The sequence below is a fragment of the Apiospora kogelbergensis genome, assembly GCF_038363985.1.
Source record: "Apiospora kogelbergensis strain CBS 113332 chromosome Unknown utg000011l_segment0_segment0, whole genome shotgun sequence".
NCBI classification, from domain to species: Eukaryota; Fungi; Ascomycota; class Sordariomycetes; order Amphisphaeriales; family Apiosporaceae; genus Apiospora; species Apiospora kogelbergensis.
The window spans coordinates 554383-566441 of NW_027117428.1; the positions used below are offsets into that span (position 1 = coordinate 554383).

General features: G+C 53.0%; 3 protein-coding genes across 3 annotated transcripts; 2 read left to right on the forward strand and 1 right to left on the reverse strand.

The window, feature by feature from the left end:
• Nucleotides 1–606: 606 nt before the first annotated feature.
• PG998_014437 (uncharacterized protein) lies at nt 607–1635 on the reverse strand (the record flags this gene model as incomplete). The annotated part of the gene is made up of 1 exon (XM_066881253.1): nt 607–1635. The coding sequence occupies one exon, from the start codon at nt 1633–1635 to the stop codon at nt 607–609; it is 1029 nt and encodes a 342-aa protein (XP_066723784.1).
• Nucleotides 1636–4099: 2464 nt separating this feature from the next.
• On the forward strand, nt 4100–6329 carry PG998_014438 (uncharacterized protein; the record flags this gene model as incomplete). The annotated part of the gene is made up of 3 exons (XM_066881254.1): nt 4100–4384; nt 4453–5899; nt 5950–6329. The coding sequence occupies 3 exons, from the start codon at nt 4100–4102 to the stop codon at nt 6327–6329; spliced, it is 2112 nt and encodes a 703-aa protein (XP_066723785.1).
• Nucleotides 6330–11059: 4730 nt separating this feature from the next.
• PG998_014439 (uncharacterized protein) lies at nt 11060–11741 on the forward strand (the record flags this gene model as incomplete). Its single annotated transcript, XM_066881255.1, has 3 exons — nt 11060–11265; nt 11315–11363; nt 11418–11741. 3 exons carry the CDS (start codon nt 11060–11062, stop codon nt 11739–11741), a joined length of 579 nt encoding a protein of 192 aa, XP_066723786.1.
• Between the last annotated feature and the right edge of the window lie 318 nt (nt 11742–12059).

Here is a 12059-nt window from a genome sequence, read left to right on the forward strand (position 1 = left end):
TTCACTGGAAAAGGAAATGATGGCATCCAATCTCAGAGGTTATTGGCATGCCACGCTGTTATTGTCTCATCCGGAAGCGTAGGGCTCGTGCTAGGGTGTGAACTGTTTATTTCATCCAAAGCAACTGGCAACCCGGCTCACCTGCCGAACCTCACACAGAGTTCCGGGCGTTGTGGCGTTCTTTGTGCGTGTTGCTTCCATTTCCTTACTACCACTAATAAGCCTAGTGTTGGACAAATTATTCCGGATGTGCCGCCCGCTTATGCGAGAAGTAATCCTTCTTACCAGACGCTCATACCGTATACGAAACTATTTCTACATGACTATGATTCCACCTCGAAAGGGCTTCTTTCCCCTTCTTTTCCTAGGTTTAGAATAATCGTATGTAGCAGGATCAAGCCTGTTGAATAAACCACTGGAACCCTTAACCCTCGTCTACCTTGTCAAGCTAGCTGGTTGATGTAGTATGATTTTAAGGACCCCCTGATTTCGGTTAGGCGGTCTAATAATGGGGAGTCAAGTGGGTAGAAAAGATTACTGGTATCATATTACGTGTCGTGGTATTGTGTAGTATATATATTGGTAGGGTTGCAGCCGAGAGGGAGCTCAATCAAACGTCCAACCACCCGTCCTATTCACGAAAAAGCCATCCGGGTCGTACTTTCGCTTGATCTGCTGCAGCCGGCTATACGTGGGAAACGTGGACAGCGGCCTTTGATCCGCCGCAGCCTCGTTGAGGAACAGCGGCAACCCGGGCGCGCTGGGTGTGGCCTCGACCATGGCCCGGAAGCTCGCCTGGACCTTGTCGTAGACGCCCGGGAGCAGCCCCGGCGGCGTCGACAGTATGTATCTCACCCATAACCAGGGTCCGTCGGGCATCTGCATAGCGTTACCGCCGCGCGCGCGGCTCGCGTCCGTCATGCTGCGCGCGACCGGGTAGAGGTTGAGCGCCACGTACACGTAGAGCCCCTTGTTGGCGGCGGCCCAGGCGGCGTAGCGATCGTAAAGCTCGCGGGGTCGTTGCAGGCCGGCCGCGCCCTCGATCCGGTGCGCGCCGATCCGGAAGACGTTGTCGGCGCGGCTGAGCTCTGCCGTGTATGGGATGGGCATTTCGGCGACCTCGGTGTAGGTCTTGTTGGGCTTGCTCGTGTCGAGGAGGTGGGGGATCTGCGTGAAGTTGCGGAACGCGGTGCCCGGTTCTGTACCGTCGTATACGAGGAACACGACGATAAACTTGTCGAGGTTCAGCAGCACGTCCGGCGTCGTCAGAACCTCGTACGTCGCCATGATGCTGGCCTTAGGGTTGGTATTGTACGCGATAAAGTCGCGAGCCGCATCAAGGACGGCCTGTGAATGGTCGAGGACGTAGACGAGAGTTCCCGCGTAGAACTTGCCTATCGGGTGGCTCTGGACGGTGTACCTCGTCACGATCCCGAAGGCGTTGCCGCCACCGCCCCGAAGACCAAAGAAAAGGTCGGGGTTGGACGTAGCCGAGGCCGTGGTTATGGTCCCGTTCGGCAAGACTACCTCGAGCTCCTTGAACGAGTCGCAGGCCATGCCGTATTGTGGCGCCAGATAACTCAAGCCGCCTCCTAATGCGAGACCAGTGCCCACGCCGCCCAGTCGACCTCCCATGACCGTGCGATCATACTGTTGGTAAAACTCATACAGCTGGCCCCAGTTGCTTCCAGGCTCGTCCGTTTCCTGATGATACTACCGAAAGCTACTCTGATACTCCAGGCTTCGTACCTCGAGGCCCAGTCTCCAGAAGAGACCAGTGCAGTACAGTACAGCACCTAACCTACCATTTAGGGGTTGATCATCTTGCGTCGCTATAATTCCCCCGGTTAGGAATTGCTTCTTAGCAGCCGATCTAACCATGTCGCGTCAAATTCCATGACGGCGTGGTTATGGTCCCGAACATACGTACGGTATTACAGTGTCTACTGAAGGAGCGGCTCTCGCAGCGCTTGTACCACCTACCGACACACATTGACATGTTGGTTGCCAGCGGACGTCTGAAAACAGACCTGGGTCATAGCCAGGAGTACCAACTACTTCCAGCGCTGGATGGAGGTAGAAGTGCGCTTTCACGGTCATGTCTGGTCGTCCACACTCGTTAATTCCTTTGCTTCGGTCTCCTCGAGACAGTATCTACGATGTGGACGTGTGATATGCCCTCAGTGTCCGCTTGCCACGCCGTAGCTACCGCCATACTGCTCATATAACCCATACCACTCGTGACACTTGCTGTCTTCCCCGCCGTCGGTTCTGGCTGGCACAAGTCATGGCTCCATGCTGGACTTCGCCGACGACATGCATTTCACCGCTGTAAGTAGAACCCTAGTAGCTGCCGAAATGATTCTATGGCTCTGCGGTTTGGGCTAGTTCGGCCCGTTCACGAGAAGTAGCAGAAATGCATCTGGTTGTTCTCCCAGGTAATCAAATAGTAGCATGCGCTCCTTGTACCCTGAAGTCTCAATGCAGCCCTTCTGGTTCGTACTTACCAGTATCATAACTCAGTTATTTGTACCTGTTTCCGATCATGCTACCCAAAACTACTTCCGGTCCTATTAGCTTCGTACCTCAAACTACAGTTGCCAAAAAGATACCGGTGCAGTACTGACGGTGTGACTTGTATGCAGTTCATCTTGCGAAGCTCGACTCGCGATCAGGAAATGCTTTTTCGTAGTCGGTTATCTCTCCTGCTCTGCGTCGTTAAGCGGCGGTAGGGCAGATGTAGACCTCAGGATGCAGAGCTGCTGATGGCGCCGCCGGTCCAAATGAGCAAAGCCAGCGAACAGCAGCGCCGATGTTGTTGTGTTCCGTTGGCCGCGGCGCACTTAGAGAGACCTGAAAGTGCCTCATGTGAGCCAACAATTCCCACCGAGTATTATACAGAAAGTATACTGGGAGGTCGAACAACCATTCCGGTCCGCCCAAGTCTCCCATTGTACCCTTTTCGAAGTGCGCCGATTCCGAATGGAACCATAATCAACTAGTAACATATAGTACTGTCTTTTTGTGGCGTAAGCTTGAAGAGTCTCACGGGCTGTTTTCGGTACTAAGTGTTGTTGGCCTAATTGTGATGAACGCCAGACAGACAGCTTGTGATGCAGCCCATCTTCTGGTGCGCAGGACAAAGCCTGATGTTTCCCCCGCTCCGCTTGTACCATTCCGATAGAGATCGGTCGCCTCGGACCTGAATCATCCAGCAGCGTATTCTCCTTTCGCTGCATCCGTTGAGAGCTCGAAGATCCTCGCCCGCTATTTCCGTTCCTGACTTCGTAGTTGCCTGCAGACCTGTTGGCCCTACTGTTGGAGTGTAGCGTCGGAAGAGTAGCAATGGCGCACTAGCGCAATAGTGGGCAGGCAACATAAGCGCAGTCAACTCGCGACCCTGCGCCATTAGGGCCAACTGCACCTCCCCAGACCGCGCAAGGACTTTTCGTCAAAACGGCCGAAGAGAAGCTGGGCCCGAAATCCTTCCTGCCAACCGCTGTACGGGGCCCTACCAACAGTGGTCTGACCTTCAATCAGCGAGCTATCAGACGATGCCGCTCTGAGTCGATCCGCAGTCGTGTAGTTTAGCCAGAAACCACGAACGCAAACGAATTGACTCGCGCGTAAGAGAGCCACATGACGCATCCCTAATGCGAAGCTAATGCGATCTGACTGCATCCCAAGATTATCCAATTTGCCGTCCTGGCACCTCGTAGCCCATTTTGGGCTATTGATTCGGGGTATGGCAATGGAGTATTACCCCGAAAACCATGTGCAAAGAAAACCACTTGGTGAAGCTGGCAAGGATTTTAGCTGGTTGTGGCAGCAAGACATCGCGAATCAATCGTTTTACATCCGACAGTCTGGGTACGCTACATCCAGTGCACATCAAGCTATGTGTGCTATAAACCGCTGCGGAATCTAGCATGCACCTTTGCGAAGTTCATTTCTTTCTTTTACACACAAGATCCCGCATCTAGCAACTTGTCTCCTCTCCTCTACGCTCGAATTTTGGTTCGTAACTAGACTAAAGCCTTTCAGCCACCCGCGATCGTAATACTATTGAGCGAGCACCGAGCCACTAAGTCGACAAAAAATGTTCGACCGCGAACGTGACGACTTACCTCAGAGCGCCGCTTTGTGGGAGCTCTACAACCGAAAGCGCGCGCTCGAGTCCAAGCAGGAGAAGAAGAATGACCTTGCAAAGGAAGTGGAAGCGCTTGCGAAAGAGGGGGAAGTGCTTGAGAAAGAGGCGGCCAGAATTGTCCAAAAGCGCCGCATCGTCGACGCCAAGTGCAAGACTCGGCGAGCGGAACTCGCGCAAGTCAGCGCGGGTTGCGAGTCTGACAAGGCAGATCTGCAGCGCTCTTGGCGGTATATGGTAGGTTAATCAATCTCGAGTGAAACTCTTCTTCCTTTCGCTGTTCCCGTGACGTCTCGTTTCAGAAGATTAATGAACCTAATACACACAAGTTTGGTGGGAGCGCCGACCGCCCCAGCTCGCAGCATCCGTCCGATCATTTGCCAACATCGGACGACGAGTCGAGTGAAGACGTGCTGGACCCCCCACAGCAATCCAGACAGCCACAGCCCCATACAGTGGAGAATGTAGCAAGACCTACAAATAATCAGCCGCCTGCTGCCACACGTACCGGTCGCATAAGCAGACCCCCACCTCGATACTCGCCCACTCTACGCGCGACCAATTCCACCCGTGCTTCGCCTTATGCCTCTGCGAACAATGGAAGGGCAGCTGTGGGACAGTTGGCATCCCAGCCCAGCTACCGCACCGTGGTAGATGATACTCCTGTCAATAGCCGCTCGAAACGGAATCAGCAACGCCGGGAGGAAGATCCCAAGCTTTCCGGACATGTACAGAAGAAGAGAAAGACGGCCGCGGCGACGCCAAACCCGTACACCATCGATTTTGCCGATGTGTTCCAAGAGGGATTCGCACAACACAAGCATATGATCACAGAATACCCACCAGGAAGTGACCAGTGGTACATCTTACGATGTGATGTTCACAGGCGCCATTTCAAACAGAATCCACTCTATGGGGCTGCGAACCACCTGCGAGCAGCAGAGCATCAGGGTCCCGAGCGGCACCTAGATATTGACATGTCTGAGTGGCCCGTCCGGTGGGCTTCAACTATCAAGAAGATGGGGCTGCGCGTATTGAATTGCGACGCGACGAAGGCAGAGAAGAATAACGCGGCGTTCACTCAAGCGTTGGATGCTGGCTATAAACCCCTCGGACCCGACCCGAACCAACAATCCACCCCGAAGGAGACACACCAGATCCCTTCTCGGCCACGGCCAGCATTACGGGAAGAGGTCGCAACGGACACATCCAGATCGGCTACCAGAGCGGAGTCGGAAGAGCATGAACGTGAAGTTATCACGCAGCCTCTCGAGGGGAAGCCCTATCTTGGATACTGGCGTTCTGGTTCGCGTGGCCAAGGCTGGTACGCACTCATCGTACTACCCCTCGGGAGCTTCAATGTGATCGGACTGGATGGCAGTTTTCTCGAGACAGAGCTCACGAAGTCTATACCTGCATGCTACGAGCGCCAGAATGGCACTGTTCTTCAATGGGCTGAGGGATACCGCGATGGAGAGCGTCTCGTCAACAAGCGCCAGTTTCCGGTCATGTGGTTTCATGACGCCCAAACCTTCTCTCTACAGAAGGACCTGATGATCCCAGACCCGGTTTGGTATAGTTGGCTGCGAGCGGCGGACCTTCAGCCATTCAGCGACAATGGCGAGTTTGGTGAAAACAAGCGACCTCGCGGCTATAACAGCGCACTTGAATATGCCAATCAACTGGACAGAATCAAGGCGGCTAAGCATCCATGTTCGGCGAAAGCTGGGAACTCTCGAGCCAAGACCACGGGTCTGTGCATCTACCCTGACCAGAACTGTACCGATGCTGACACTTCGTAGGACCGCTCTCGACGGAAAGCGTCGCCGGAGACGCAACCGACAAAGGACAAGAACGTGCACGGCGGAAGTTGGCTGATAGCGAGACTCCAGCCGACGGCGTTCTTGCTATCTTATCCAATGCTGACACCGAGTCTTCAAAAGTTAGCAGCGAGAACGAAGACTGGAACGATAGGGGCGCGAGTGCCCATCGACTTACTCAAAACCTCGTCGACTACTCCGCTCCGTATCGCAGACATGATGCGGAAGACGAGCGCGAGTCTCATGACGACACCACTGATGATGCGACGGAGGGACGGCTTGGAGCGGCATGGTCTGGCAGCTCGCCGATTCAAGGTCAGGAAACCGTCGGTAGGGCTCCGTACAGTAGTTGGAGCTGTTGACACTAAACTGTCGCAGGCCAACGTGGCAGATCTATCAATGACCGCACCGTGTCCACCATCTCCCACCAGGTAGAGGTGGTGAATTCTCGTTTGGAGTATTTGGAGGATGTCCAAAGCAGTCCAGGCGACTTCGCATTCAGCAGCCCTCAGCAGCCGCTGCCTTCTGGGCTGCCAGAAACTGTCGTTCCGAGCTTGCTAACGATCGATCGAGAGGCCCCGCACCTGGTGTCAACCGTTGCACCGCCAAACGGCCCAGCCGACTGTCAAGAGCAAGCGGGAATCGTGCGTAATATGGACGACGGCCACCCCTTGCTTGCTCCGAGCTCTGTCCTAGCGCATACTGCTGCAATAGCTCTGGATAGGGTGGCGAATCAACAGCAACCACTAGCCTTGGTCAACCATAAGACTGACATCAGTTATGTACTTCATCATGTTTAAAGTTGCTCACAAGTCTAAGGCCCGCTTGTTCTTTTGTTTGTAGCTGGTTCATTGTCATTGCATTCAAGGTTATGCTCTAACCCTGGCAGTGCTGACTGAGTTACTTCTTACTTTCGAATTCAGTCCGGCGCAGATCGTCAATTGACATCGAGTACAGGTTCCTGCAGCAAACGCAAAGGCTTACCGGCTGGTTGTCGCAGGTGAAATCCATGTTTGAGCGATTCGTCCCCATGGCCGACGCCAATCCCTTGGGCGACACCTTTTTCGATCAGGTATAAGGCTTGAGAATAGTGTCGAGTGGATAGGGCCATTCGCAGACATAACAACCCTTGGCGTGGAATCGTGTTGCCTCACTGGCCCTGTACATGCCGACCGCCGGTGCTCCATTCCTCTGCCTCTGCCAATGCACTGGCCTTTTGTAGCCTCGCCGACTCTTTTCGCTATGGATCATGCAATCCTGCTCGGCTGTCGGTTGGAGAATCGTCGGTGGGATGCGTCTATCGCACGATGCATGCAGGTCAGTCTGGCAATGTCTATCACGCTAGTCCCGTAGGGACTGGGTCTCGCTGGCCTAAGGAGTCATTGTGTGCCGGCGTGCTTCGGGGTTCTTTTAGCATTCGAAACAGTGAATAACAACCGTGTCGCTATGTTGTCGTCTCTCTTGCAACACAGAAGTGACGGTCACCTCAACCGGTATTCTTGGTAGTAATTGTCGTCATGCTGTCGTGCTCAAGTCGCCAGCTTGTTCCGGCTCCTGTTGTGCTCGCCGCCATGCTGTGTCGGATTTCGACTCATATTGTCGGTCGTCGGTCGTCGGCGTATGTTATGCGGCGCATTGCCAGCGTGATACGGATAATCGTCTTTTTGTGCCCTTCAATCACGTCGTTATGTCGGATAAGAAGTTAATCATGGCATTTGTTGCTGTTACAAGCTCTGACTGCAATTGAACTAGAAGCCCGGCCCCACGTAGCACAGCCGCATTTTCCTGTGGCTGACACCAGCCACCCCCTTAACCCCCTTCTTCCACCGTCCAACGTTCATATATTCTTTTGGCACTTGAGCCGAGTAGCTTCCATGCAATGGTCACAATCGCAACAATCCTTCGTTTCGATATTTTACCAACAATTTTGCGGCCAGTTGTATACTGTTTTTCCCATACTATGTAGTACGTCGCTGTTCGAGATCTCCAAGTGCTGCAGTATGGTTATGCGCACCTCTGCCGTTTGCCTTCTCTATCCAAGGCCTGGATCACCTCTCGTTCCCCTGAATTCTCTCGCGACTTTCCATAACGGTGGGCTCCGCCGACGCCATCATCGAAAGGTGGCGATTCAGTCATCGCCGGCAGTGGCGCAGCTCAACCTGCCGCCGTCTGCTTTCCGAGGGTGATTATGAGCTCTTGTTTTTCGCAGAGGGGTCTTCTGGGCACTCTCGGGTCTTCATTGGTCTCAGTGAAGCCAACTAGATTCAACACCTGCCAATGTATACCCCCATGTGGGCCAGTAACCTGCTCACTTCCTATCCCGAAATCACAACCCCGACATTTGGGTCCTCCAACATCCTAGCCATCTCATCACAAGTTATACGCACCCATTTTCGATTCATGGCATTATACCCGCTGAAACTTTGCATCTTCTCGTCCCAAACAAGCGGCACGGGGAACCCATAGCCGCCCGGCCGCACAACCAACGACAGGAAAGGCAGACCTGCCAACACATAGGGCGAAAGGTCCTCACTGCTCCATGATTCTTGCCCAAGGACATCGTCCCACAATGCACATCGTCGCTTCCAAAAGAAGCGTTGGGCCACTGGCGTAATCCTGGAGACGACCTCGACGAGGCGCCAGGTAGAGCCAGCCGGACGGCCTCTTGCACGCTTGCATGGCCTTGATTCATCTGCTTTCCTTGCCTTCCGTTTCCGGCAAGGGGTACCCGAAATTTCCGCCTGAGCTAATTGTGAGACGTCCTCCTCCATAGACATTGATATAGCAGGATCTGGGTGGGACCATGCGTAGTGCTCTAGCGGAAGCGATGCTGCTGAGGGGATTATATCCTCCAGGTCGTCCTGCACGAGAACCGAACCATTCACCTGGCCGACTCCGCCTAAGGATTGGCTGCGTGATCGTTCAGGCTGAGGGAACGAGTTTGTGCTGCATCGTCATTTGTCGTTCCATCATGCCCAAGCCCAACCTCCAAGAGCTCATCCCAAGCCCTCCGCCACTTGTCGTCATATTCTGCAGGATTTTGTTCCAAGAAGCATAGCATGTCGTCCAATATTGCGATCCCCAAATTGCTTCCATCGAAGCATTCAGATGATAATGGTGTTATAGGGGCAACGGCCTTGCTGGAGAAAAAGTCCGCTGTCTGGTCCTCTGTCCACGGCGAGAGAATAGAAAGGATACCCTCACTGCCTAGCCGTTCAAGCTCGAGTGATAGACCATGATAGGAGAAGTCGAAGCACGAGGAATAATAATCTTCCTCTAATTGATGAGCTGGGTCGTTGGTCCGCGGCAATGCCATGATGGGTAGGTCGTGTGCTTCTTGAATAGTGTCGATGGAGATGTTTTCGGCGGTGCACATCGTTGTGGAGGTCTTGTGGTTGAGGAAAGCGAAGGAAGAAAAGGAAAGAGTGATTCTATCTGGTGAAGGATGTACGGGTTTATATAGTACCTGGTCGTGCCGGGCTGGTCGATCATAGAGTGCTGCAGAGGACTGCGGGAATTCACATCTGACGGTGAAGTCTTTTTCTGCTGGCCGACTTGAAAGCCTGTTTCTAGTTGCACACCATCATATTTCTCGTATTGAGGCCTCCCTCGATATCGTGTGTCGTTCAATGGATGATGCGGCTACGATGCTACACCGTCAGCGCCGGTGTTTTCAGGCCTCCAGGGCTGTTCCATACCAGGCCACCTGGGCAAGGAATCGCACAGAATATAAATACCCAAAGTCACCGCAGTTCTTCATTTATTCTCGTGGACCCGCCACTCCCGATGGTAGTAGAGCAACAGAAGAGGAGTGTCTCACTGCGCCAATGACCTTTTCTTGTAATGTACTATCGCGGCAGTGGCGATGTATTCGTCGGCGCCATTCATCACCTCACATGGTGGGATCCCATGTGATGGGTATTTTATCAATTTCTCTAAACCGAACGGCCTCACACTTCTTATCAGAACTTTCTTGCTCCGAGTCTCCAAACGCATAACAAGTGTCTATGGCGAGCTGTCGATCTCCTGCGAGGCCGAAGCGGCCATGTCCGACACAGCAACCCTTTTTTATACCCTTCATGGCCTTTCTCTCTGTGTGACCGTCTATTGGTTGGAAGTCTATAGGTGAAATAGACGAAAGCCAATCACTGATCACATCAGTGTCATCCGACGGTGGCTCCGTCGATGCCTCTTTGGTAAAAGCGATAGATTGGTCATGCTCCACTAATCGCGGATGTTGATGAGAATTCGGGAAAGAGCCGGCGGGCAAAGCTATGTATTGGTCTCGGACCTTACCGCGTGTGCTTTGCCGGCTCAGCTTAGCGGTCTGCAGTGGAAGGCATACTGGTCGCCTGCGGTGGCGATTTCCATCCATGTTTGCAATGTTATGATGTTGAAGATTTGGGATGTCAGAAAACGTTACACGCAGGTAGGCTAACGGCATCATGAATATATATGTGTATGTTGCGACTACATCGCGGAGCGCTGCAAGCGGACTTGTCGATATGTTTCATAAACTGCGCGCAGTCCCAAGGTTAGTGGGTCCCATATACGCTATGTGCTCAAGTTGGGCATAATAAAGGGAGATAGGGGTCACTTCCAAGCTCCCCATGAACTGGAATCTAGCGATCCCCAGCCTAAGCAGTTTCCAAGAAGACGCCGACAAGTACTGCTGCCCTTTTGGATTGGTGGAGGACGCCATTTGCGGAGCGGCTGGGAAGATTCAACGATACGCGGTAACCAAATACAGTACGCATGAGGAGTACATAAAGGTTCGGCGCCAGGATCGGTGCTATTATTTGTGGGACGTTGGACGCGAATAGGATAGCATCGGAAAGGGAGAAACTATGAAGCCAGAACAATCACTTATGCCCCTTCGGAGAGTTGTCCACCTACATCGTCTTGTCATTTAAGCCTGCTTGCAAGTACCTAGGTAGAATGAGCACACTGTGATCATTTATATACATTTGTTGCGCCACATACAAATAAAGCAAGCGCTATGCAGAAGACAAAGCTCAGTAAACGACAAAACAACAAGGCTGACATAATTAGCACATTCTTTTCTCCAGGTTGCTAGGCATTACCGCTCACAATGTACCAGGCGCAGCCACTGGCTCACCACGATAAGTGCGAGGAAATAGAACAAGAAACTGATGGGCTGCTGTTGCACTGCGATCCTGCAATGCCGCACTCTCCTCTCTGCCTGACGCCCCTGTATCATCCACCAATTCCAAGCACCTATACAAAGGACGAAGAAGGACACGTATGGCTTGCCGGTCGTGAAGACACAACCTCGTGGTGAGCTTTAGTACTAATCTTGGCAGCAGTCACTTGATGGCATTAACAGCTTTTTCGACTTCTCTAGCTGGGAAACCGGTTTTGATCGCAGTAGCCCAGTATGTACCTATTGTTGCAGAAACCGGCCACACAATCTGACTGTTGCGATCTAGAGTTCCCCACCCACTCCTACCATAGAAGTCTCACCTATGATTCCTTGTACCCAGCTAGACACCGAAACGAAGGCATGGGATGAAGTGATATGCGGGCAACCACCATATCTTCCAGCACTGGGAGGCACCGTCTCACTCAAGAAACGTTGGGATAGAGTAGCTGAAGGCGCTTCCCCTTTCGACATTGAAGCCTGGGTGCAACGTTCCACGGTGGTACGACGGCAAGAGCAACCGCAGGTCTCGAACGGTGGCAGGGTTAAGAGGCCCCAGAACGCGTTCATGCTGTGGCGCAAGGCCTATCGTAACTCGATCAAGGCCTTGTAGTTCGACAGGAACCCCAAGCCGAATTTCTCCAAGGTATGTGGTGAGCTTTGGCTGCTCGAGCCAGCAGAAACCCGTATGCGGTTCAAACAATGGGCAGAGATTGAGAAGAAGAACCACAAGACCGCTTTTCCAGATTACGTATTTAGCACTTCGAGGACTAAAGGTGCAAAACGGGGGCGGCGCCGTGCTATGTGTCGGGTAGCCGTCCAAACAGAAGAGTTGACGGCTGGTGGATAGGAGTTGTGAAAACGCGCTTATATAAACCACTGTACGACGCTCCGAAGGCACTCACCTATCCTACAATCCTACTGCTTCGTC